The 25,903-nt window shown below is 41.3% G+C and overlaps 1 protein-coding gene across 1 annotated transcript; it reads left to right on the top strand.

The window, feature by feature from the left end:
- Nucleotides 1–597: 597 nt before the first annotated feature.
- On the top strand, nucleotides 598–12,729 carry LOC138650961 (potassium-transporting ATPase alpha chain 2-like). The gene is made up of 23 exons (XM_069740851.1): nucleotides 598–751; nucleotides 1,287–1,421; nucleotides 1,502–1,561; nucleotides 1,982–2,185; nucleotides 2,287–2,400; nucleotides 2,473–2,607; nucleotides 2,717–2,834; nucleotides 2,970–3,238; nucleotides 3,335–3,533; nucleotides 3,649–3,758; nucleotides 4,096–4,230; nucleotides 4,321–4,513; nucleotides 4,626–4,801; nucleotides 4,884–5,020; nucleotides 5,183–5,333; nucleotides 5,416–5,584; nucleotides 6,064–6,218; nucleotides 6,409–6,532; nucleotides 6,643–6,788; nucleotides 8,382–8,515; nucleotides 9,268–9,369; nucleotides 9,711–9,802; nucleotides 12,575–12,729. Exons 1-23 carry the CDS (start codon nucleotides 713–715, stop codon nucleotides 12,601–12,603), a joined length of 3,126 nt encoding a protein of 1,041 aa, XP_069596952.1. The 5' UTR covers nucleotides 598–712; the 3' UTR covers nucleotides 12,604–12,729.
- Nucleotides 12,730–25,903: the final 13,174 nt, after the last annotated feature.

Here is a 25,903-nt window from a genome sequence, read left to right as displayed (position 1 = left end):
GGCTGTTATATACTACGTGGGCTGTTATATACTACGTGGGCTGTGCTATATACTACGTGGCCGGCCACGAACAATCAGCAACAGGCGCAGTTCAGCCGCAAATTGGCGCGGGAGTTGAACCACGCTTCGCTAATTGGTCGCGCCCGGCCAAATCCTGTGTATTCAATGTATTATTCTAAAATCTTCATAAATAAACTACATACATATTCTAGAATACCCGATGCATTAGAATCGGGCTACCATCTAGTACTGTATAAATATATAAGAAGCTCATGAGTTAATTTCTGCCCATATAAAGTTTCATTGCCCTCTACTGATCTACGATTACAGGTACGTCTACATTCTAAAACAACATTTTGAAATATTTCAATATTATCGTTTGCATAACTAAACCCGCACCCAGCTAGTGCAACAATGACGACACTTCTTTACTAAAGGCCATCTCTCTCTCATCTGCACCTTAGGTACCAGCATCTGGATAGTTTTTGAAAGAAAAAGAAATACTGGTTTATCTGGAGGAAACCTGGTGTAGTTAGATTTGGAATGGACTGCACTTATTACCTAGAGGTGGTCAGGTCACAGTGGGAGGAGATGCAGAGTATATATAAGCCACGGGTGTGATCCTACAAGACTATTTCATCTTCCATCAGCTAACTGACGGAATCTAAGGATTAGCTACAGAAGATTCCAGGTAGCCATTTACTAAGACGGAATGTCCAGCCATTCTCAACCTGAAATTTCACCTTCCCAGGTAGGTGCATTTTATTTTTCTTGCAAAAATCTTACGGAATCTGGATTTTTATAGGATCATATATGAAAAAATATATATGTATACCATCCAATAAAAATCTAAACTCAAGATATTTTGCATCCAAGTTAAATTTTCACTTTTTATTATCTGTGATATATGACATATGATAAATACAATTCCAGACTCAAGTTACTTTGCAAAGAAAATTTAAAAAAATGTTAAAATTATATATTTCATATTATCCCCCCCTCCTATATGATCTAATAAAAATCCACTCAATAAGATATTTTGCAATGTATGTTAATTTGTGGTATTTATAATTATAAAAAAAAAAATTATATATGAGTAGGTAAATTGACTGATTTAGAAATTGCACTAAGAAAAATATAAACTAAACAGTAGCCAAAAACTGATAGGGTTAGTTAATGGTCCCATGTATTACTTTTAATATACTGTATAATATTATTTATTACTTATAAATATAAGTGTACTATGCAGACTTTTTTTCCATCCTGTGCCCCCTTTCCTTCTACAGGAGCCACCTGACATTTACTCCACCCCCACGAATGAAAAACCAAAAAAAGAGAAAAACAAGCTTAACATATTGTCAGGGATTAAACAAAAGAAGAATGCCAAGAAAGTAGAAAATTTGAAAAAGGAGCTAGAGATTGTAAGTGATGGAGCATTAATACTGAGAGTACAATACAGGTATTAGGTGGTTTGGTAATGACCAGATCTATTTTTTTCTAGACCGAACACAAGCTGAGCATCGAGGATCTACAAAAGAAATACTCAGTAGATATCAAACAGGTCAGTTTAAAAGGAGGTTTCTTCATTTAGAAAACCCATTTCCAAAAACTGCTTTGAGGTCATTCTGAGTTAGAAGAGAGCGCTCCAATTTCCTAGACTCTCAACTAGTAATTGGAGTTAATGGAGTAAATACAAAGCCTGCCCTTCACTCGGGAGGATCTGGCGTATCCATTTATTACAAGAACAGGTTATTCATTTCATTGGAAGATGTGTAATACTTCATTTCAACTGTGGTGACGCTGCAGATGAATTGGAAACGTGCTGCCATGGATCGGGGGGGTGATTCCAGGAGATTGCCCAAAGTGGACATACCGTCTAACCATGATGAAAGTTTATTTTATGATCTCATGTATCGATCCTACTCAGTACAGTGAAGTATAAAATGATTTACAATATTTTATCAATTGTGTTTTTCTCAAGGGCTTGAGCACAGCAGCTGCTCAGGAAATTTTAGCCCGAGATGGACCTAACAAGCTCTCACCTCCAAAAGGAACCCCTGAAATTTTTAAGTTTTTGATGCTCATGGGCGGAGGATTTGCCATTGTCTTTTGGATTTCGTCTGCATTGTGCTTTCTGGCATACGGCCTTCAAGCTGCCCAAGACCCTACGGTTGCTAAAGACAATGTAAGAAAACCAGAAGATTTTGATTAAGATCTTAGGTCGAGTATTCTGAATGCTGTGATTCTATCCTGTATGTATTTTTACTTATTACTTCACGTCTTTAGCTCTGGTTGGCGATCATCCTGATCGCAGTGGTTGTGATGACGGCTCTCTTTGCATATTACCAAGAAGCAAAAAGTACCAATATTATGGCTGGCTTTAAGAACATGGTGCCTCAGGTAAGAAGCCTTACTGTGAATTTGTAGAATGATAGTTGATGAGATTTTTTGTAATACATTTCTTTGATTTAGCAAGCCTTGGTTCTTCGGGATGGTAAACGTATTGAGATGATAGCGGAGAAGCTTGTAACTGGGGATGTCGTCTTTATTAAAGGAGGTGATAAAATCCCGGCTGATATACGAATACTTGAGAGCCATGGTTGCAAGGTGAGAAAAGATTATTAGACAATTTTGCATTCGATATAAGTCATGCTAAGGTGATGAAATCTTAGAAACCATTAAGTCATGAGAATGACCTGTAACTTTTGATGTGCAGGTTGACAATTCATCCCTCACCGGTGAATCAGAAGCACAACCTCGTGGCACCGAGTGCACCGATGATAACCCTCTAGAGACTAAAAATTTGGGCTTCTATTCTACAACCTGCTTGGAAGGTGAGCTGAAAATCATGATTTGAGGTTTCTCTAGTTCATATCCTTTACTTAATGTACAAAGTAGACACACATAAGGTGATATGCATATGGTAAAGGTCACTAAATCTGGTCTAATATCTCATGCTTGCTTTACAGGGACAGCGTCGGGTATAGTAATTAACACGAGTGACCGCACAGTCATTGGGCGTATTGCATCACTGGCCTCACAAGTTGGGGATCAGAAGACACCCATTGCCTTGGAGATCGAGCACTTTGTGACCTTGATCAGTGGTCTTGCAGTGGGCGTTGGTGTAGTTTTCTTCATTATTTCCATCGCCATGGGATATAGTGCCCTCAATGCTATAATATTCTGCATTGGCATCGTGGTAGCCTATGTGCCTGAAGGACTACTAGCAACTGTAACGGTGAGTATAACATGTTAATAAACCCATTACGGTCTTATCTTCCATGCAAGCTTCTTTTGCAACTTTGACCTTCCTAATTAAATGTATAACCTACAGGTTTGTCTATCTTTGACTGCAAAGCGTATGGCAAAGAAGAATTGCCTTGTGAAGAACCTGGAAGCTGTGGAGACTCTGGGGTCCACCTCAGTCATCTGCTCTGACAAGACTGGGACCCTAACCCAGAACCGGATGACTGTGTCACATATGTGGTTTGACAATTTCATCCACAATGCAGATACCAGTGAAGAGCAGACAGGTAAGGGCCTATTAATCTCTTGACATTACAAGGTAGATAAAGGGATCCCCCACGGCACCCCAAACATCTCTTGGGGAATACAAAGGTAACCGTTGATAATTGTCTGTCTGTTCAGGTGAAATGTTTGATCAAAGCTCTCCGACTTGGCAAGCACTGGCTAAAATTGCCACCCTGTGTAACCGAGCTGAATTCTGTGCTGATCAAGAAGAAATTTCCATCAACAAGGTAAATATTCATTTATATACATCCTACCTATATGCAAGTGAACTGTGGTGCTGTCTCACAAAATCATCCTGTCCATATGTTCTAGTAGGGTATACGGATGTCATTATGTACCCTTCTTTATAGAGGGTATTCTGTTGCTGATGACCTGGCCGATTCATGCATTACATACTTTCCTAGGGAATGTGAGCTGTGCGCTGAGGATTGGGGTAGCCAAACCTACTGGGATCAGCTGATCCCATTTGGAAATGGGTCATCTTCATAAAACATCCTTGAGGGTCATTTTAGCATATCCCAAAAGTAAAAAGTTGAAATCTTATCTGCTGTTTTGTGTGTGCAGAGGTCAGTAAATGGAGATGCCTCAGAAGCAGCTTTATTGAAATTTACAGAGAATGTTCTGGGAAAAGTCATGGATATTAGAGATCGAAATGAGAAAGTTTTGGAAATCCCATTCAATTCCAGCAACAAGTACCAGGTAATTGATGAACCTGGTTGTTTCTCAATGCCCAAGGTCTCTATGGGGTTAAAAAAATTATTGGCAATTGACTATTTTCTTACTTTTTAGGTCTCTATTCATAAGCCAGAGGATCCTGCAGAGAAGGGTTACTTGCTAGTGATGAAAGGGGCCCCAGAACGAATCTTGGATAGATGTACTACCATTATGATTGGAGGACAGGAATTGCCATTGGAAGATGAAATGAAGGAGTATTTTCAAAAAGCCTACATGGAGCTGGGAAGTATGGGAGAAAGAGTTCTTGGTAGGTATATGCAACTTCTCACTAATATTCCGGGGATTTCTACAACCTAGATTGAGACCTGGAATCTTCATGATATTTTCAAGATTCTAAATATGTACTGTGTCTTCTACAGGTTTTTGTCATCTGGTGCTTCCTGCCTCCATATATGGCCCTGGTTACCCATTTGATGCTGAAAGTGGAAATTTCCCTCTAGATAAATTATGCTTTGTTGGCCTCATTTCTATGATTGACCCACCTCGTGCCACTGTTCCCGATGCAGTCATAAAGTGTCGTAGTTCCGGCATTAAGGTTAGTAACTCCAAACATTGATCATTGTGATATCTAGAGTTAGTAATCTCTAAATATGTCTAATAATCTGTGTTTATGGCAGGTTATTATGGTCACTGGAGATCATCCAATCACGGCCAAAGCAATTGCAAAAAGTGTTGGGATTATCTCAACTAATGGCGAGACAGTAGAGGATATTGCCAAAAGATTAGGAATCCCTACTGAAAGCGTTAATCCCAGGTCAGTACACTATGGATTTTTCCCTCTTTCCAAGCCAGTTGTCCAGCATCTGGGAGGGATTGTTTAGTATCGAAAAAACACCATCCACATGCAAATTGTTATTTTTGGAAAATCTTTGCAACCCCTTTTCTTTGCATATTGACCTATTTATTCCAATTACAGAGATGCCTGCACCATTGTGGTGACTGGAGGTGAACTCAATGACATGTGCTCTGATGAACTAGATGACATCTTGAAATATCACAAAGAAATTGTGTTTGCCCGGACCTCACCCCAACAGAAACTTCTCATTGTCGAAGGATGTCAGAGATTGGTAAGTTACATTAGTTTTTTTTTAAAGCTTAACACTTGATACTTAAGACTGTAGGTATCCAGAACATATCTATTACTTTCAGGGTAACATTGTGGCAGTGACTGGAGATGGTGTTAATGACTCCCCTGCATTGAAGAAAGCCGATATTGGTGTTGCGATGGGAATTGCTGGTTCTGATGCTGCTAAACACTCTGCCGACATGATTCTCCTGGATGATAATTTTGCTTCTATTGTGACCGGAGTGGAAGAAGGTAAGATGGCTACTTTAGACATGGAAACTTCTCAATCACTTGAGTAGCACTAGAAAGATCCTTTATTTCTTTTGCGATTTGTGCGTTAATGAAAAGGTTTTAAACTAAGAAGCACATTTACACTATATTTAATATGTTGAGCCAGAGAACAGGGAAAGATGTCAATGAGAAGCGATTGGGAAGTGATGCATTGCAAAACTGTGCTTCTCCTATTGATCCAAAAGAAGTAGAAAATTAGATATAAGGCATAAGTTAATATGCTTTGAGAAGGAAACCTCTGCTCCATTTATCAAAACAAGATTGAACAAATCTTACAGAGGAGAGAGCCTGTGTTGTAGCCAGTTGCCTTAGAAAAAGTTAAGTTTCAGAGGAAGTGGAGATTCATTTTCTAAAAGTGATTTTTTTTTTCAATGTATTTGCCAAATTTCTTCCATTTCCTTTTATTTCCCCAATCGCTAATGAATGTGATATTCCTGCAGGACGCTTGATATTTGAAAACCTGAAGAAGTCCATTTCCTACACCGTGACCAAGAACATTCCGGAGATGATTCCTTTTATGGTCTACGTGATCATCAGTTGCCCCTTGCCCATTGGAGCCATTACCATCCTATTCATAGAATTGGGAACCGACATTGTAAGTTGACTTTTTGGGACATATGTGTTTCTTACACTGATACATCTAACGTACAAGTCTGTCTAGGTGACGTTATTGGAAAGAACATTTTATAAATACCAAAAATGTCATCTTTTTAACCTAAGAAAAAATAATTTGCTCAAAGTTCGGAACATTTCCTAACGACCCCAATTTTATTTGCCTCCCTTAGATTCCTTCCATAGCTTTAGCGTATGAGAAAGCTGAAAGTGATATCATGCACAGAAAGCCACGTAACCCATACAAAGACCGACTGGTGAACATGAATTTACTGTCATATTCCTACTTTAACATAGGTAAAAATTTTCATTTTCTCGAAAACTGGATTTTTTTTATTGTTATGTTAAAATGGTTAAAAAGTCCCATACCAAGAGGCTTACTCATATGGTTATTATGTGCCCCATAGCTGCAATGGAAACATATGCTGGTTTTGTGAACTATTTCACTGTCTTGGCGCAACAAGGTTTCCTACCAGCTAGAGTACTTGGACTCAGAGTCGACTGGGAAGACAAAACCATCAATGAGCTGGAGGACAGTTATGGGCAGGAATGGGTAAGCATGGGGAGCTAAACACCAAGGGAACCAATTATGATTAAACTGTATGATTATGGAAAACGGAAATTAGTAGAAATAGTATATTGCTTTAAGACAGCTATAACTTGTTAAGATTTCTCAAATAGCTTCAATTCAGTAGGACTGTCACGAGAAGGCTTTCTGGTGGATCATGTGTCTTAGGTGATGGTGTCAGGAGCCACAATGAAGCCATCTTTCTATACCCAGGGCAGTAAATTGAACCTTTACCCGGCATGCAAGACACTAAAACAAGGTCTCTGGACCTTTATTAAAGTGGATTTCCATCCAAAATCTAAAATTGGCTGTATATCAGTAAATCAGATGTTGGAAACCTAGCCAAAGTTTGGTTGGAAAGTTACATTTACTTCCAGTGATATTACATGTTTCAGTTTTTTTTTTGTGCCGGCCATTTTAAAAAGTTAGCAACAGGAAGTGCAGCCATTTCTTTGAAATAATACAATAATAAAATGTCTTGTTGATTTTTAGTGGCAAACACCAAAAGTATAAACATTTATCATCGGTTTCTGAGAAGCCAATACAAAGGTGATAACCAATGTGACTCCTCTACCTATTGCAAAATGGCGACTTAAAAAAATAAACAAAGAAAGAAGGAAGGAAAAATTTGATTTTCTCTTGAATTGATGCAAATAACACAATAGGGTAGGAAACTTAAAACATAACATTTAATAGTAAATTTAAAAAGATTCATAGACACAACAAACAGAAATCTGAACCCGCAAGAAGCCAGAAGCGGTCCCTTCTGGAAATGTCAAAGATTCCGACTCATAACATGAACGTTTCTCAGTGGCTTAGTGCCTTTAGCTCCACCTGAGGTTCAATAAACAACCAGAATTGGGTGAGACCATTCTAGTTTTATTTCTATGGATGTTACGTTTATTATCTCATTAGGTCTACTTACTACACCGCCACTGGTACTGGCATAGGTAGCACAGGATAGACCGTTTGTGCCCTGGCTGAGCAGATTTGGTTCCTTGCGGGTTCTGATTTCTATGTTTGTTGTGTTCATGAATCTTTTCAAAATTTACTATTAAATGTTATGTTTTAAGTTTCCTACCCTGCTACTTTCTTCATTATACTGTGAAAATCACTTTTTTCTGATTTTTTAACAAAAATCTGAATCACTTATCTATATCTTCAAATACAACATAATGCCCAAATTTTGCCTACAGTTCTAACTTTTTATTTGCTAATATATGTCCAATCATCAATTTTGCGTGGAAACCCCCTTTAAAGGTTTACTATAGTATTTACTTTTTCCTTCCCTTTATTGTAGGAGAAAAATATACGACTCGTTCCTTTTTATGATAAATACTTGCTTCCTTCTCCACCTCCAAACTCTCTTTGGTCCAATTTATCGGCACTTGATGTTGCAGTCACGTAATCTAGACATTGCTAATTTAAAAGGGTGCCATTTTTAAAACATTTATTGCTTTGTGCCCAGTACAGGCTATAATATCTAACTTCAGAACATTACATCAGTACACTTCTTGGCAAAATAGTTTTTTTGTTTTTTTACAAAAATTAACCTGTATGATCTCATCTGTTTTGTAGACCTACTACCAGCGTCTCAACCAGGAGTGGTACTGCTACTCCGCTTTCTTTATCAGTATTGTGGTCTGCCAGATGATGAACACACTTATCCGAAAAACAAGAAGGAACACCATTATTACTCCTAGGTTCTTCAAGTGAGTGACTGATTTTTGGTTGTATATAGTGCGTGACTTTACACTTCAATGTCACGTTACGTTCATTTATAGATGTTTAAAGTGATAGTTCATCCTGGGACTAGAAAAAAGTGTCTATATACTGTATTTCTCATGTATAGTCCCCTACCTGGTGCCTTCCATTTGCCTCCATCGGCAATCCACTCCTCCCACTTCCAAGATAGCTGCCGCAGTGGCATGGGGAGTGCAGTGCGAAGTCTAAACCAGTGGTGGACATAGACAAGGACTCGTGTGTAAGAATAGTACAAGGGCCCCTTATGTGTCTGTAACTGAAGCTGCTTTACAGGTGTAAGTGGGTCCCTTTATGTCTTGGGCCCCTGTGCAGCTGAACAGGTTGCCCAATGGTCTGTCATCCTCTGATCTAAACCACGCCATATGTGCCTTTCCTATGTTACAGTAGGAAACTTGGAAGCAGGAGGAAAGGAATGCTAATCTGAGTATAAGAGGCAGCGGGAAGCAAACAGAGGACATTATGACTAAAGAAAATTGTTTAGTTATTTCTCAGTCCCAGGGTAGAAGGTAACTGAGGACGGGGTGTAGCCCGAGGAGAAGTCAACCCAGCTTAATTAAAATGGGGAAACTTCAACAGCTATCTTGTACCCAGACAGAGCAAGGCATTGATGCCGTTAATGGCCCAAAAAGTAAGAGGGGCTTCACCATAATAGCACAGAAAAACAACCTGGTATGACCTCACTTTACGCTTATTTCTACAGGAACAAGATCATCTTTGTGGGCTTACTCTCACAAATTGTTATTGGAGTAATCCTCTGCTATGTCCCTGGATTAAATATCGGCTTACACTTTATGCCCATTCGGTAAGAATCAACATATAGAAAAGTGTTAGATACTATAATGCAGCAATAATTATCCTAATCACCAACTACTGCTGCAGCCTGTTACCTTAAGACGCTGCAGCAGAGGTTGGTTGCTCTTAACCTGCTTCAGGTTGTCACTGATACAATGAAAATTATAGAATAGGAAGCTGCCATTCAGCTGTGATGTTGACACTAAAGTATCTGTCTAGTCAGAAGTTTAATGTGATACCTCCCTAATTCCAGATCTGGCTATGTCTCACTTACATATCTCACTTTATACTCCGTATTTTTCCTCAATCTGGATTGATTATTTGATATCTGTTCCATTATTTTTCCCACAGAGTCCAATACTGGTTTGTAGGAATCGAGTACACATTTCTTATCTTAGTTTATGATGAACTCCGAACATTTCTCATAAGAAAATTTCCTGGCAGTAAGTAACTGTTGTATGAAAGCTTAGTGTAATATCATTGTCGTCAGCTGCAGATACAAGATGTCTCTAGAACTGCTCAGAACATTGGCTTTAGGCATCTGGATATAGTGGTGTTGATGGCTTCATTGCAGAATGTAGGTCATGAATGACAACATTCTCTTATGCATGACATTGTCAATCGTAGTCCAAGATTGTCATAGCCGATGCTCACCAGCAAGAAATGTATGTCTCCTTATTTTGTCCATCTACAGTGGGGCAAAAAAGTATTTAGTCAGTCAGCAATAGTGCAAGTTCCACCACTTAAAAAGATGAGAGGCGTCTGTAATTTACATCATAGGTAGACCTCAACTATGGGAGACAAACTGAGAAAAAAAAACCCAGAAAATCACATTGTCTGTTTTTTTATCATTTTATTTGCATATTATGGTGGAAAATAAGTATTTGGTCAGAAACAAACAATCAACATTTCTGGCTCTCACAGACCTGTAACTTCTTCTTTAAGAGTCTCCTCTTTCCTCCACTCATTACCTGTAGTAATGGCACCTGTTTAAACTTGTTATCAGTATAAAAAGACACCTGTGCACACCCTCAAACAGTCTGACTCCAAACTCCACTATGGTGAAGACCAAAGAGCTGTCAAAGGACACCAGAAACAAAATTGTAGCCCTGCACCAGGCTGGGAAGACTGAATCTGCAATATCCAACCAGCTTGGAGTGAAGAAATCAACAGTGGGAGCAATAATTAGAAAATGGAAGACATACAAGACCACTGATAATCTCCCTCGATCTGGGGCTCCACGCAAAATCCCACCCCGTGGGGTCAGAATGATCACAAGAACGGTGAGCAAAAATCCCAGAACCACGCGGGGGGACCTAGTGAATGAACTGCAGAGAGCTGGGACCAATGTAACAAGGCCTACCATAAGTAACACACTACGCCACCATGGACTCAGATCCTGCAGTGCCAGACGTGTCCCACTGCTTAAGCCAGTACATGTCCGGGCCCGTCTGAAGTTTGCTAGAGAGCATTTGGATGATCCAGAGGAGTTTTGGGAGAATATCCTATGGTCTGATGAAACCAAACTGGAACTGTTTGGTAGAAACACAACTTGTCGTGTTTGGAGGAAAAAGAATACTGAGTTGCATCCATCAAACACCATACCTACTGTAAAGCATGGCGGTGGAAACATCATGCTTTGGGGCTGTTTCTCTGCAAAGGGGCCAGGACGACTGATCCGGGTACATGAAAGAATGAATGGGGCCATGTATCGTGAGATTTTGAGTGCAAACCTCCTTCCATCAGCAAGGGCATTGAAGATGAAACGTGGCTGGGTCTTTCAACATGACAATGATCCAAAGCACACCGCCAGGGCAATGAAGGAGTGGCTTCGTAAGAAGCATTTCAAGGTCCTGGAGTGGCCTAGCCAGTCTTCAGATCTCAACCCTATAGAAAACCTTTGGAGGGAGTTGAAAGTCCGTGTTGCCAAGCGAAAAGCCAAAAACATCACTGCTCTAGAGGAGATCTGCATGGAGGAATGGGCCAACATACCAACAACAGTGTGTGGCAACCTTGTGAAGACTTACAGAAAACGTTTGACCTCTCATTGCCAACAAAGGATATATTACAAAGTATTGAGATGAAATTTTGTTTCTGACCAAATACTTATTTTCCGCCATAATATGCAAATAAAATGTTAAAAAAACAGACAATTATTTTCTGGATTTTTTTTTCTCAGTTTGCCTCCCATAGTTGAGGTCTACCTATGATGTAAATTACAGACGCCTCTCATCTTTTTAAGTGGTGGAACTTGCACTATTGCTGACTGACTAAATACTTTTTTGCCCCACTGTATATGAATTCTTACCGTCACTGGATGGACACATTTATTTTATTGACCATCCTTTCTTACAGAATTAGATTGGACATGGATTTGACTCTTGACCTCTAAATAATGGCTAGCTCTTATTGCTATAGAATATACATTTTCTCGACCTTAAATTGATGCCTATTCTTATCAATATAGATTGCACATGGTCACAATCTCTAAATGTTGATTAGTTCTTACCAATATAGATTGCTTCTTTTTGCAGTATAGATTGAACATGGGTCTCAACTTTTAATTAATGATTAGGTTATCGATATAGATTGGACTTGTTCCCGAGCTTTGATTAAATGACTAAATCTAATTGCTAAAGATAAGACATGGTCTTGACCTTTGATGGCAAGTGTTTATTTATATAGATTGGCCATGGTCCCCACCTTTGTTAGTATCTATTGATATAGATTAAACATGGTTTCTGTCTCCAATTGGTGGCTACTTCTTATTTATATAGATTGGGCAGATTCTTGACCTCTAAATGATGACTACAAGCTCTTAAAGATATAGTTTAGACATGGTCTTGATATCGGATTGATGGTTAGTTCTTATTTATATAGATTGGACAGTCTCGATCTCTGATGACTAGTTCAGAGTGATATAGATTGGACATGGTCAACACCTAATTGATGACTAGCATTTATTGATATAGATTGGACACGGTCTCTGTCTCTAATTGTTGAATAGTTCTTAATGATAAAGATTGAACATGTTCTCCAACTTTAATAAGTTCTTATTAGCATAGCTGGGATAATGTTTCGATCTCCTTTAGATGACTAGTTATTTTTGATATAGATTGGACATGATCTTGACCTGTAAAATAACCAGCAGTGCAGTAGAAAGCAGGTAAAAAGATAGAGTCTGATTATTAATTTAACTTTTTTTTCCCCCACAGGTTGGATTGATAAAGAACTTTATTACTAAAGATCCACACTTTCTTTGAAGATTCATAATTATTGTCTGAGTTTTTTTTACCCCCCTTCCCATTTTGTACATTTTGTATAATTGTCTAAAGTTATATAATAAAGATAGAAATACGTTTTTTTTTAAAAATCCTGATATATTGTTTTTATTCTATTTTTATTTTGCAAAGACGATCAAAGACACGCACACGGTAATAGTATCGTAGCTAAAGAAAGCATTTCTGAATGTAGTCAGAAAGCATGAGTTAGTGATAGTAACGTAATAAAATGTAATAAAATTACTCACAAAGTTACAAGAGGGAATGATGCTGCCATAGGGCAATGTAGCATTGGTATAAAGGGTTAGAGCATCATCATGGAGCAGCCAACAAGTATGTAGCAACCCAATATAACCTTGAGAGAACTACAACAAACTAGGCTCATCAAATACAGCATCTGGCACCGACCTCTTAGGATGCTGGTGGTGTTTTGCTTCTTGGTCCCATGTTCCTGAGATGGAAGAGAAATTTGCTAAAACAGCTCAAATTAGGGACAGATACCAGGAAAAGTGGAATCAATTGACCCAGAGTACACATACTATTAATTGTGCAGCATGGATGCATGTGACAAGCCTTCAACCAGTATTTCTTGCTTAAACAGTAATAGCTAGATGATTGACAGGTGTAGGCCTTGCACTCTCAGAGCCCTGCCAAATTCAGGCAACAGACATGAAGGAGACATGACTTGGAGTCAAAACATTTCGAAAAATTAGGTGCAGACACCAGGAAAGGTGGCATCAATTGACCCAAAGCAGACACTCGATAATGGCACAGCAGCAGTCAACCATGGGCCATTTCCGAGGTATAGGTCTGGTCCAGTATTTAGAGCTTTGAATTTAAAGTTTAAATTAAAGGGAACCTGGTATATCAGGATTGTGCACTGGAACCTACACATATTGTCAGGTCGGCACCGTTATACTGATTACAATGATACCTTGGTTGATGAAATCTGTCTTGTGGTTGTTGTTGTATCTTAATTTTCAGATTTGAGTTAATGATATGCTTGTGCGGGGCTGAGGGGGGTCTACATGTGATGCTCTGATTACGTCTTCATAATGAGTGACCTGCCCCCTAGTTTACACGAATGAATACAGTGGGGACATTTTTTTTAATTTATTTAAGTATTTAGTCAGCAGCCAATTGTGCAAGATCTCCCACTTAAAGATGAGAGGCCTGCAATTGACATCATTGGTAGACCAAAACTATGAAAGTCAAAATGAGAAAACAAATCCAGAAAATCACCTTGTCTGATTTGGATTTATTTTGCAAATTATAGTGGAAAATAATTATTTGGTCATTAACCAAAGTTCATCTCAATATTTTATTATACATCCTTTGTTGGCAATGATAGAGGCCAGACATTTTCTGTAAGTCTTCACAAGGATGGCACACACTGTTGGTTGTATGTTGGCCCATTCCTCCATGCAGATCTCCTCTAGAGCAGTGATGTTTTAGGTCTGTCGCTGGGCAACACGGACTTTCAACTCCCTCTAAAGGTTTTCTATGGGGTTGAAATCTGGAGACTGGCTACGCCACTCCAGGACTTTCATATGCTTCTTACGAAGCCACTTCTTTGTTGCCCTGGCTGTGTGATTGGGATCATTATCATGCTGAAAGACCCATGCATGTTTTATCATCAATGCCCTTGCTGATGAAAGGAGATTTGCACTCAATCTCACGATACATGGCCCCATTCAGTTGTCCTGATCTTTTTGCAGAGAAACAGCCCCAAAGCTTGATAATACAATCCCCATGCTTCACAGTAGGTATGGTGTTCTTTGGATGCAACTCAACATTCTGTCTCCTCCAAACACCACGAGTTTTGTTTCTACCAAACAGTTTTACTTTGGTTTCATCAGACCATATGATATTCTTCCAATACTCTTCTGGATAATCCAAACGCTCTCTAGCAAACTTCAGACGGGCTCAGACATGTACTGGCTTAAGCAAGGGGACACGTCTGGCACTGCAGGATCTGAGTCCCTGGCAGCGTAGTGCGCTACTGATGGTAGCTTTTGTTACAGTGGTCCCAGCTCTATGCCGGTCATTCACTAGGTCCCCCCGTGTGGTTCTGGGATTTTTGCTCACTGTTCTGGTTATCATTTTGACTCCACAGAGAGATCTTGCGTGGAGCCCCAGATCGAGGGATATTATCAGTATGTCTTCCATTTTCTTATTGTTCCCACAGTTGATTTCATCACACCAAGCTGCTTGCCTATTGCAGAATCAGTCTTCCCAGCCTGGTGCAGGGTACAATTTTGTTTCTTTTGTCAGTCAACAGCTCTTTGGTCTTCACCATAGTGAGTGTGACTGTTTGAGGTTGTGGACAGGTGTCTTTTATACTGGTAACAAGTTCAAACAGGAGCCATTACTACAGATAATGAGTGGAGGACAGAGGAGCCTCTTAAAGAAGAAGTTACAGGTCTGTGAGAGCCAGAAATCTTTCATGTTTTTAGGTGACCAAATACTTATCTTCCACCATAATTTGCAAAATAGATCTTGCAAAATCAGACAAGGTAACTTTCTGGATATGTTTCCTCATTTTGACCCTCATAGTTGTGGTCTACATATGTCATTTACAGACCTCATCTTTTTAACTGGGAGAACTTGCACAATTTGTTGCTGACTAAATACTTTTTCCCCCCACTGTAACTCATGTACATGTCTAACACCAAGCCTATTCCCCCTTCCACTATAACCTCTTTTTCCCCCACTCAAGTTGTAAGCAGCCTTCCCCTCTTGTACCCTGTTTCACAACCTTAGGATCACAGCTGTCAGTCAACAATCACTATTCATTTTCTTAGATACTGTGTCTGAACAATATTGTTATGCCTAACGATTTTTGAGTGGAAATCTGGCCTTCTGATTTGCCACTGAAATGCAGTTTATCACAAACAATTAGGAGTAGCCAATTGGCCATCGTGGATGCAACACTGTATTAGGCTTAGCAATTTTTAGGTGGAAATCTGGCCTTTTGATTTGATTCTGAAACACAGTTTTAGTACAAACAGTTTGGAGTAGCTATTGGGGCTTCCAGAGAGTGCCACACAGTTTTTGCATAATCTACTTCTATGCTGAAAAAAAAAAAAAAAAAAAATCGATTTCACACGGGATAAGTTCATTTTCAGCAGCATGAGCTCTAGCGCGGGAACGACCTCTCTGCACGGTGACACTGAGCAAATGGCGGTGCGGTGACATGTGCTGGCGCTGTGTAAGATTAGAGTTTTTAAAAGTGAAAACTTGAGACGCGTTCCAGGCATTACTCTTACAGAGTAACTATGATATGTACACCACACAAACGCAGATCAAAGTATGTAAAGAGCATATTGAAAAATAAAATTAGGTTTTCAGCTTGGCTTGGGACAAAAAGTATGAATGCCATCAACTCTTCCTGCTGGAGGTGCACAGCACTACAATTCCATATAGAATATGGCCTGCAACGCTAGTTGCAAACGAATTTTAGTTACAGTAAAAATCATTGACATAGTATTGCATGCAGAACAGGTTTAAAGAGGTTCTCCATGACTGACAGCCTAGCCTTAGGATAGGTAATCAATGTCTGATTGGTGGTGGTGTAACCCCTGCCGATCAGCTGTTCTCGGTGCCTGGGGTAGTTTTCCAGGACCAAATGTTAGTTCAGTGAGGGAGACCACCATTTAAAAAAGTTTTTACTGAAAGGAAAACTTAAGGAATTCTGTATATACAAGAGATAGCAGATACAGTCTTATGAACACTTCCTTTACAACTTGAAGCATTTTCCAGTTTTCTTCTTTCCTCTATTTTTAGATTTACCTTTCCTTTTTCCTTGCCCTCTGTTCCTCATCACTTCACCACAAACGAGCTCAACACTACTGTACAGTTTTGCTTAGCAAGAGTCTTGTACTTGTCCTGCCGTACTTATCTCCTCAAATACTGATGCTCTGGAACTCCCATCCGAGGCACTTTACTCATCTCATACACTCAGTCCGGTTTAGGCCAGTTACCTCCTAGAGTTGTAAAAAAAAAAAATGGTGTTGTAAAAAATGAGATATTGCTGCTGGTCAACTTTTAACCCTTATAACTTCCTAACAAGAAAAACAACATTTGGTTCCAAAATTGTACTGATGTAAAGTAGATATGTGGGAAATGTTGCTTTTGTGTGACATCTCAGTGGTTTAAGGGCATGAAAATTCAAGATTGGAAAATTGCAAAATTTTCGCCAAATTTAGGTTTCTTTTTCCACAAATAAGTCATATAAAAGAAATTTTACCACTAACATAAAGTACAATATGTCACGTGAAAATGTCAAAATTCCCGGGATCCGTTGAAGCGTTCCAGAGTTATAATCTCATAAAGGGACAGTGGTCAGAAATGTAAAAGTTGGCCTGGTCATTAACATGCAAATGACCCTTGGGATTAAAGGGGTTCAGCACACCTCGGAATGTGGCACTGCTCACCTTGGACCTTAGTTCCTTTCTCTATGCTGTGAGGGGAGTTATATAAGTCAGTATGTGTCCCTCAGGATGTGCATAGAAGCATATTGAGACCACTGGAGTGCATTGTCACAGACGTAGCTGTGGTTGCAGTGCAGAATAAAAGTGTGCACTTGGTCAAGCTATTTGGCCAAGGTAGATTTATGGGCTTTAATTTTTGAAGTGAACTACAGGATGGTAGTGGGGCGGTTCATTCCCTCCAGCCGGGTCTTACAAGTGGCCCATGGCCACAGAATCCATTTAAAAACCCTGCAACAAAGGGTTGGGTGTCTCAGTATTTGCTTGCAAGCTGCAGAGCAGGTGGTTCTGCTACATCTGGCTTGTGTGAAGTAAACACAAAGCCAAGGGAAGCAAACGCCTGGTGACCCCTTAGCATGACACGATGGTGCAGTCATCCACGGCAACCCTTCTCTGATAGACTGTTTTGACGCCCCAGCTGTGATCTGGAGGATACCGTTTTGCCTTTAAGTTGTAAGTTTTGGACAATAAAGACATTTTCGTTGAACTCTAAGGGGTCACTATCTCAATACACTAGGCTCTAAGTGCTTTCCTGACAGGAAAGTCACTTTCCCTTCAACTTAGCCCCTTCCTCTTTGGACTAGAGTGAAGCTTTAACTCATTATCCGTATTGTTAAACTATACTGTCAACATCCTTAACGCACATCACAATTCTCTTTATATTAAAGGGAGTCTGTCACCCCAAAATTCGAGTATGATCTGCGGCCACCGGCATCAGGGGCTTATCTACAGCATTCTGTAATGTTGTAGATAAGCCACCAATGTACCCTGAAAGATAAGAAAAACAGGTTATATTATACTCACCCAGGGGCTGTCTCGGCTCGGGGCGGTCTCGGTTCGAGTCTGATGGGTGTCGCGGTCCTGGTCCGGCACCTCCCATCTTCATGCGATGACGTCCTTTTCTTCCTGCCGCGGCTCCTGCGCAGGCGTACTGTCTGCCTTGTTGAGGGCAGCGTAAAGTACTGCAGTGCGCAGGGAAAAGTCAGAAAGGCCCGGCACCTGCACACTGCAGTACTTTGCTCGGCCCTCAACAGGGCAGACAGTTCACCTGCGCAGTAGCTGCGGCAGGAAGAAAAGAAGAGGACGTCATCGCACGAAGATGGGAGGTGCCTGACCCGGACCGCGACACCCATCGGACCCGAACTGGGACCGCCCCTGGGTGAGTATAATCTAATTAGTTTTTCTTGTCTTTCAGGTTACATCAGGGCTTATCTACAGCATTACAGAATTCTGTAAATAAGCCCCTGATGCCGGTGGCCGCAGCTCATTCTCTAATTTTGGGGTGACAGACTCCCTTTAATATCACATTTCACCACATAACATTAACCTTGTTTCTTCAAGAGGGAATGTGGGCAACATGTACTTCTCCTTACATTTCCCCCCCTTCTTTAATGATGGGCATCCTCAACCATCCGGAACCTATAATACACTCTCCTGAACTTAACTTTTAATCAATTAGAGTTGACTCCGGGACACTCTTCTGCACATTACTTAGACCAGTTACCGGGGAAGATTCCGAATCACTCTCTAGCACATTAATTAGATTAGTCAGCATTTCTTTCCATTTCATGTTAGCTGCTGCTCTAGATCAGGATCCTAAAAAACTAGTTACGACCATTCGAGTCCATGTTGCTGTTTCTAACCCAGCACCAATTCCTCAGTTTAATTTAAGTTTATCAAACAAGGGCTCTCACGTAAGGGTAGCCCTTTTCACTGCGGGCACAGTTTATTGGTTCCCAATTAGTCTGCACTGCAGTCCTTTTAGCTCCATTCCTGTCTGTGAGACATGTACACAGTACCTTAGAGATGTAGTCCTTACTAGATAAGGCCTAGTCCTTGACTGAGGGCGTTTGACCCTCGAGCAGCTGTAGTGTTCCTTTAATCCAACAGGGTGCTAGAAACAAAACAAGGATAGAGAATCTTCCTCATAAGTATGCCAGTACGGATGGTACTTATCTCTAGAGATGAGCGAATATTTCAATGTTTGGCTCATGATCGCCGAATTTGCAATAATCGATTTAACCGGCGAATATAGCCAGACATACACAGCACAAAAGCCGGTGTTTCCTATGCTGTGTGACAGCGTTCGAAACACTGGCGCAGCAATTCTGATCAGTGGTGAAATTATCCCCACTTGTCAGAGGGCTGCGGTTCCCACGCTGTCAGAAGATAGAGTGAGCACTCAGCTGTAATCGGAGGTATAAAGTTTACCTCCGGTCACTGGTGTCAGCTGGTGGGACTACTGCTCTCATCATCCGACACCTGCTGCCGCTAATAACAATGAGAGCAGGGGCAGTGGATGAGAGCATTCATCAGCCGCTCCTGCGCTGTAAATAATTTTCAAAAAAGTCCCGGGGTGGGTTCCCCTGTATTTTTGATAACCATCCAAGCAAAAAACGCACATCTGGGGGATGCAACCCTCAGCTGTCAGCTTCAGCAAGGTTGGTTATCAAGAGTAGAGGGGACACCACGCCGCATTTTTTAATTTAAATAAAAAAAAAAAAAACACGTGGGGTCCTCCCCATTTTTGACAACCAGCCTTGCTAAAGCAGACAGCTGGGGGCTGGTATTCTTAGGCTGGTAAGGGATACCTTGATATAGACCCCCAGCCTAAAAATAGCAGCCCAAAGCCGCCCAAAAATGGCACATTAGATGCGCCAATTCTGGTGTTTTGCTTGGCTCTTCCCACTTTCCCTGTAGCCCTATAGCTACGTGAAGTCCATGGAAAAATGAGTCCAGGGTCTTTCTGGAATAGGCAATGGAGCCAATTCCCCAGCCGGCTGGTCATCATGACAGGACTTTAGCGCATGCGCAAATCTCACAAGTGGATACAATTTCTTTGACCGTTAACCCCTTCAAGACCTCACCCTTTTCCATTTTTTTTGCGTTCTCGTTTTTCGCTCCCCTCCTTTCCAGAGCCATAACTTATTTTTCCGTCAATATGGCCATGTGATGGCTTGTTTTTCGAGAGACAAGTTGCACTTTTGAACGACATCATTGGTTTTAGCATGTCGTGTACTAGAAAACGGGAAAAAAAAAATTCAAGTGCGGTGGAATTGCAAAAAAAAAAAGTGCAATCCCACACTTGCTTTTTGTTTGGCTTTTTTTGCTGGGTTCACTGAATGCTAAAACTGACCTGCCATTTTGATTTTCCAGGTCACTACAAATTCATAGATACCAAAAAAGTCTAGGTTACGTTTGATCTACGTGGTAAAAAGAAATAAAATTTCCAAACTTTGCAAAAAAAAAAAAAATATTGCGCAATATTCCAATACCCGTAGCGTCTCCATTTCTCGTGATCTGGGGTCAGGTGAGGGCTTATTTTTTGCGTGCCGCGCTGATGTTTTAATGATACCATTTTGGTGCAGATATGTTCTATTGATTGCAATGTCGTGGCAACCAAGAAACGTAGTTCTGGCATATCAAATTTTTTTTTTTCGCTATGCTGTTTAGCGATCAGGTTAATACTTTCTTTGAGAGATCGGGCGATTCTGAACGTGGAGATACCAAATATGTGTAGGTTTGATTTTTTTTTTTTATGGTTTTATTTTGAATGGAACGAAAGGGGGGTAATTTAAACTTTTATATAATTTTTTTTTTTTTTTTTACTTTTGCCATGCTTCAATAGTTTCTATGGGAGGCTAGAAGCTGGCATAGCCTGATCGGCTCTGCTACATAGCAGCGATAATCAGATCGCTCCTATGTAGCTGAATTACAGGTTTGCTATGAGTGCCGTCCACAGGGTGGCGCTCACAGCAAGCCGGCATCAGCAACTACAGAGGTCTCAAGGAGACCTCTGATTGCTATGACGATGCATCGCTGACCCCCGATCATGTGGACCGATGGCCGGAAGTGCCAGTTAAATGCCGCTGTCAGCATTTGACAGCGGCATTTAACTAGTTAATAGCGGCGGGTGAATCGCTATTTCACCCGCCGCTATTGCGGGCACGTCAGCTGTTCAAAACAGCTGATATGTCCTGGGTTTGATGCGGGCTCACCGCCGGAGCCCACATCAAAGCGGGGGATCCGACCTCCGCAGTAATAGTATGTCGGAGGTCGGTAAGGGGTTAAGCATGGATGGCCACCAAAAGAGTCTAGCAACAGCTTTTTGTGTAGCAGTAACTCCTGAGTGACCACTTAAGACGGAGTCATGAAATTCCTTCAATAGATGCAATTTAAGATACACAGACATAAATAATTCAAATTCAGGGGTAGCGTATGGAGCCAATGACTGGACCTCACAAATTTCAGTTTCCAATTCTGAGGATACCATAGAAATCACAATTCCAAGAAGAAGAATGGAGGATGGAGGTTCTGGAAGAGAAACAGAATTAAGGCTGCGTGACAAAAGCATCAGCCCTAACATTCTTAGGCTAAGTTCATATTTGCGTAGGGCAGAGCTGCGGAGGGCTGCGTACTTCCTCCATATCCGCATACATCCGCATGGCCTGTGTACCCAATGTTAAAGATAGGTACGCAGGATGCATGCAGACGTAGGCGGAGCTGAATGGAAGAGGTGTGGCAGTGGGCGGGGCTTAACATAGGAAGTATGCAGCCCTCTGCAGCTCTGCCCAACACAAATGTGAACTTAGCCTTAAGGTACCGTCACATTAAGCGACGCTGCAGCGATATAGACAACGATGCCGATCGCTGCAGCGTCGCTGTTTGGTCGCTGGAGAGCTGTCACACAGACAGCTCTCCAGCGACCAACGATGCTGAAGTCCCCGGGTAACCAGGGTAAACATCGGGTTACTAAGCGCAGGGCCGCGCTTAGTAACCCGATGTTTACCCTGGTTACCATTGTAAATGTAAAAAAAAAAAACAAAAAAAAAACACATACTCACATTCCGGTGCGTGTCACGTCCCACGGCGTCCGCTTCCCTGCACTCCTCCTGCATCCTGTGTAAGCGCCGGCCGTAAAGCAGAGCGGTGACGTCACAGCTGTGCTCTGCTTTACGGCCGGCCGGCGCTGACACAGGATGCAGGAGGAGTGCAGGGAAGCGGACGCCGGGGAACGCGACAGACACCGGAATGTAAGTATGTAGTGTTTTTTTTTACATTTACAATGGTAACCAGGGTAAATATCGGGTTACTAAGCGCGGCCCTGCGCTTAGTAACCCGATGTTACCCCTTTTGAAAAAGCAGACCGGGAAACGTGTGTCAGGGGGGCTGCGTGTGGAACTTGGAAAGACATCCATACACGATGGGTAAGCTGCTTGGTACTTATGAATGGTAATATCTTTGCACTGTGGCACTTTAACCAATAATTTAACTATGGGAGATTGTGGCATTTGTCACATGAAATCCTTATACTAGTGATCTTGTACTAGCAGCCCCAGGGATGTGATATATACTTTTCTTTTTGTTTCGCCGCTACCATCTGTTTCCTCCCCACTTTATTCTGTGCTATATATGTATTTACTGATGTAATGTTTTCAGAATATTGTTGATTAATAAAAAACGCATATTTTTAAATACATAGCAGGAGATGGACTGAGTGTGAAGAGTTCCCACTTTAAGTGTGAATTCTACCACTAGCAGCTGAACTAAGTTATGAAGCAACAGTGTCCTGTCAATGGTGACAATTTGAATAGGTCTTTCCAATCTAACTTTCTCTAATCCGAATTTAAGAACCAATCCAGAATCAATGAAATTGGCGGCAAATCCACAGTCAATGAAAGCAAGAGCAGATAACCACAGGTTCTGAAAACAAAGTTCCACATTCAGCAATACTTTGATGCGTAAAATGGTACCTGGAAGTCTGGGTGACCTCCTTGAACATCACCCAGACCTAGGTGTTTCCTGACGGCTCGCTGGCTTGAGGGCAAATGGAGCAGTCTTTGACAGCGGCATCTTTCTACAAAACCTCAGAGGACCATTGCCAGTACTCAGAGCTAGTCCTCTGCGGTGCGACCCCCCTACGTCAGGTTCATGATCTTAGCTTCTGCGACCTGGGCCTTGTCAGGTTTGTTATAGATCATCCCTAAGGCGTCAAAAAAGGCATAAATGGAATATCGTTCTGGGAATAGTGGGGACAAAGATAATGCTCAAGTGTGAGGACCCCCTTGCAATAGGGACATGATTATTCCCACCCGCTGGGACTCATCCCCTCAAAACCTGTGTAAAAGGCCAGATTAACTCCCACCCAGAATATACCCATGTTAAAGAGGCCTAGGCCAGTTTATACCACTCTGGGCCAAAATATACCCTGGGTATATTATGGCCTAGACCAAGCTACACCCGGGGATAAATTGGCCTAGGCCACATTATACCCCTCAGGGTCAGAATATACCCCAGCTGCTGTAGATCAGATTTTTCAGGCTTTTGAGAACCATTGAGTGATATACTCAATAATGGAGTCCCAGGCAGCACAAGGGGGGGGGGCAGAGACAGCAAACGGGGTCCCAGGCAGCACACGGGAGCCTTGCGCACTGTCTCTGCCCCTCCGTTGCGCGCTGCCTGAGGCCCTTTTCTTGAGTATATCACTCAATCCTGTGCGCTGCCTTGGGCCCCGTAATTAAGTATATCACTCAATGGTTCTCAAAGGCGTGAAAAATCTGATCTACAGCAGCTGGGTTACATTCTATCCCAGAGGGGTATAAAGTGTCCTAGGCTAATTTATTCTGGTATATTCTGGGCGGGGGGGGGGGGGGGGGGGGTTTAATCTGGCATGTTACACCGGGTCACACAGTAAAAAATAGATTGCAGCTCTCCCTAAACTGATCCTTCTCTCCCAGGAATTTGTCAGGAAGTGCAACTACAGGTTCAGGAGAGACCAACTGCACATCAGAAGGTAATGGAGTCATTATCATTACTACGGTTGATGGTGAAGAGCTTTGGGAAGCATCCATGATTCTAGAAAACTGACCCTGCGCTGGGACTGAAGATTCTAGTTTTTGGTGTTGCCTTGCGAGATTCTGAACCATCTGGGTCAGATTTGCCACCTGATCACAGAATAAACGAACAGGATCCATAGGAGAAGGGAGGAAAAAAAACAAAAACAAAAAAAGAAAAAAAAACACACTTTTGTGGCCAGTCAAAAGTCGTAAGTCAGGTCATATGGCAGGGTCAGAATACCAGAGAAAAAGCGGATAAGCAAAGGGGCAATAACAAATGGGTAGTCTGAACATGGTCCAAAGGTCAGAAGCAAAATATCAGATGCAAAGGGGCAATAACAAACGGGTAGTCTGAACACGGTCCAAAGGTCAGCAGCAGAAGAAGAATAAGGTCAGAACTTACAGCACAGGGTATAAGCAAACACACCAGAGAGCACATGCTTTTGACTGGCAATGATCTGGGCCAGACAGCTCACCTAAATAGCAGGACAATTGCCAAGAACATGGAGCACCTGTGGAAATCTCTGCCCCTTCCGGTCCGATAGGTCAACTGAGCTGTCAATCAATGCATTGACAGCTCAGCACGCCCCAACACAGTATAGGACGACAGAGCTGTCCATCACTGAGTCCCACACACTTTGAGAAGAGGAATCGCAACATAAATATTATTGTGAAAAAAAACCATAAAAGTACACATATTTGGTAGTGCCAAGTCCATTACAACCAGTCTTATAAAACTGTCCCACTAGTTAACCACTTTAGTGAACACCGTAAAATTAAAAAAAAAACAAAGCAAAAAATGATGCTGTATCATCATACTCCAAAACAAAAAGTGAAATAAAACACAAACTTAAAAACAAACATAAACAAAAATGGTATAATTGAAAATATCATCTTGTACCACAAAAATCAAGCTGCCACAAAGCTTCATCAGACAGAAAAAAATAAGTTAAAGCTCTCATAATAAAGCGATGCAAAAATATTTATTTTTTCTCTAAAATAGTTTTTATTGTGTAAAAGCGCCAACACATGAAAAAAACGAAAAAAATGAGGTATCGCTGTAATCGTACTGACCCAAGGAATATAGCTGCCTTATTAATTTTGCCACATATGGAAAACAATTCCTGAATTGCTGGGTTTGTTCATTCTGCCTCCCAAAAGTCGGAATAGAAAGTGATTAAAAAAAAATATAATGAGCCCGAAAATGGTACCAATAAAAAAAGTCAACTCGTGCCCCCAAAAAACAAACCGCCACATAACTCTGTTGGCCAAAATATGGAAAAGTTCTAGCTCCTAAAATATGGTGATGCAAAATCTTGGTGTCTTTTTTTTTATTATTAGGAGTGAATAAAACTGCCATTTTCCTCAGTTTTGTGCACGTCTGAAAAAAAGAACAACTCTGAACAGAGACCAGCCATAGCCCAGAGTAACTCTGCTGCCTCATTATATTATTGAGTGTCTTCCTTGTGGGTTTCATCTGAATTAGACTAGAATTGGACTGGAATTGACTGGAAGGTAAAGGAATAGAAAACCACTATAATGTTTCGGTTTCTTTTCACATTCACCCCCATACTACTCTATTTCTTCCTATCTCCTGTAGTCCCTCCACCCAGTAAAGAACTAGTCATTTCTCCCTCCATCCTCCCCAGTCATCTCACCTCCTCCACAGAACTATTCCTCCACATACAATCCTTTCTCGCCAGGCACACACGGCCACATCATGACCTATCCAGCTCACACCTTCTAACGCTCTGTCTGCTGCTCCTCATTGCTGGCGACATATCCCCAAATCCTGGCCCTCCTCATCACATCCCCACACTCATTTCTAATCCCCTGCCACGATCCTCTACACGTCCTCGCAACCACAGTAACCTCATACCCATTCATCCTGCCCCCACTCCCCCAATTTCCCTAACTGGAGCACTATGGAACGCACG

Source organism: Ranitomeya imitator, chromosome 10, assembly GCF_032444005.1.
Source record: "Ranitomeya imitator isolate aRanImi1 chromosome 10, aRanImi1.pri, whole genome shotgun sequence".
Lineage (NCBI taxonomy): Eukaryota > Metazoa > Chordata > Amphibia > Anura > Dendrobatidae > Ranitomeya > Ranitomeya imitator.
The sequence above is the reverse complement of the archived record's forward strand: the minus strand, read 5'-3'. Positions and strand labels throughout refer to the sequence as shown.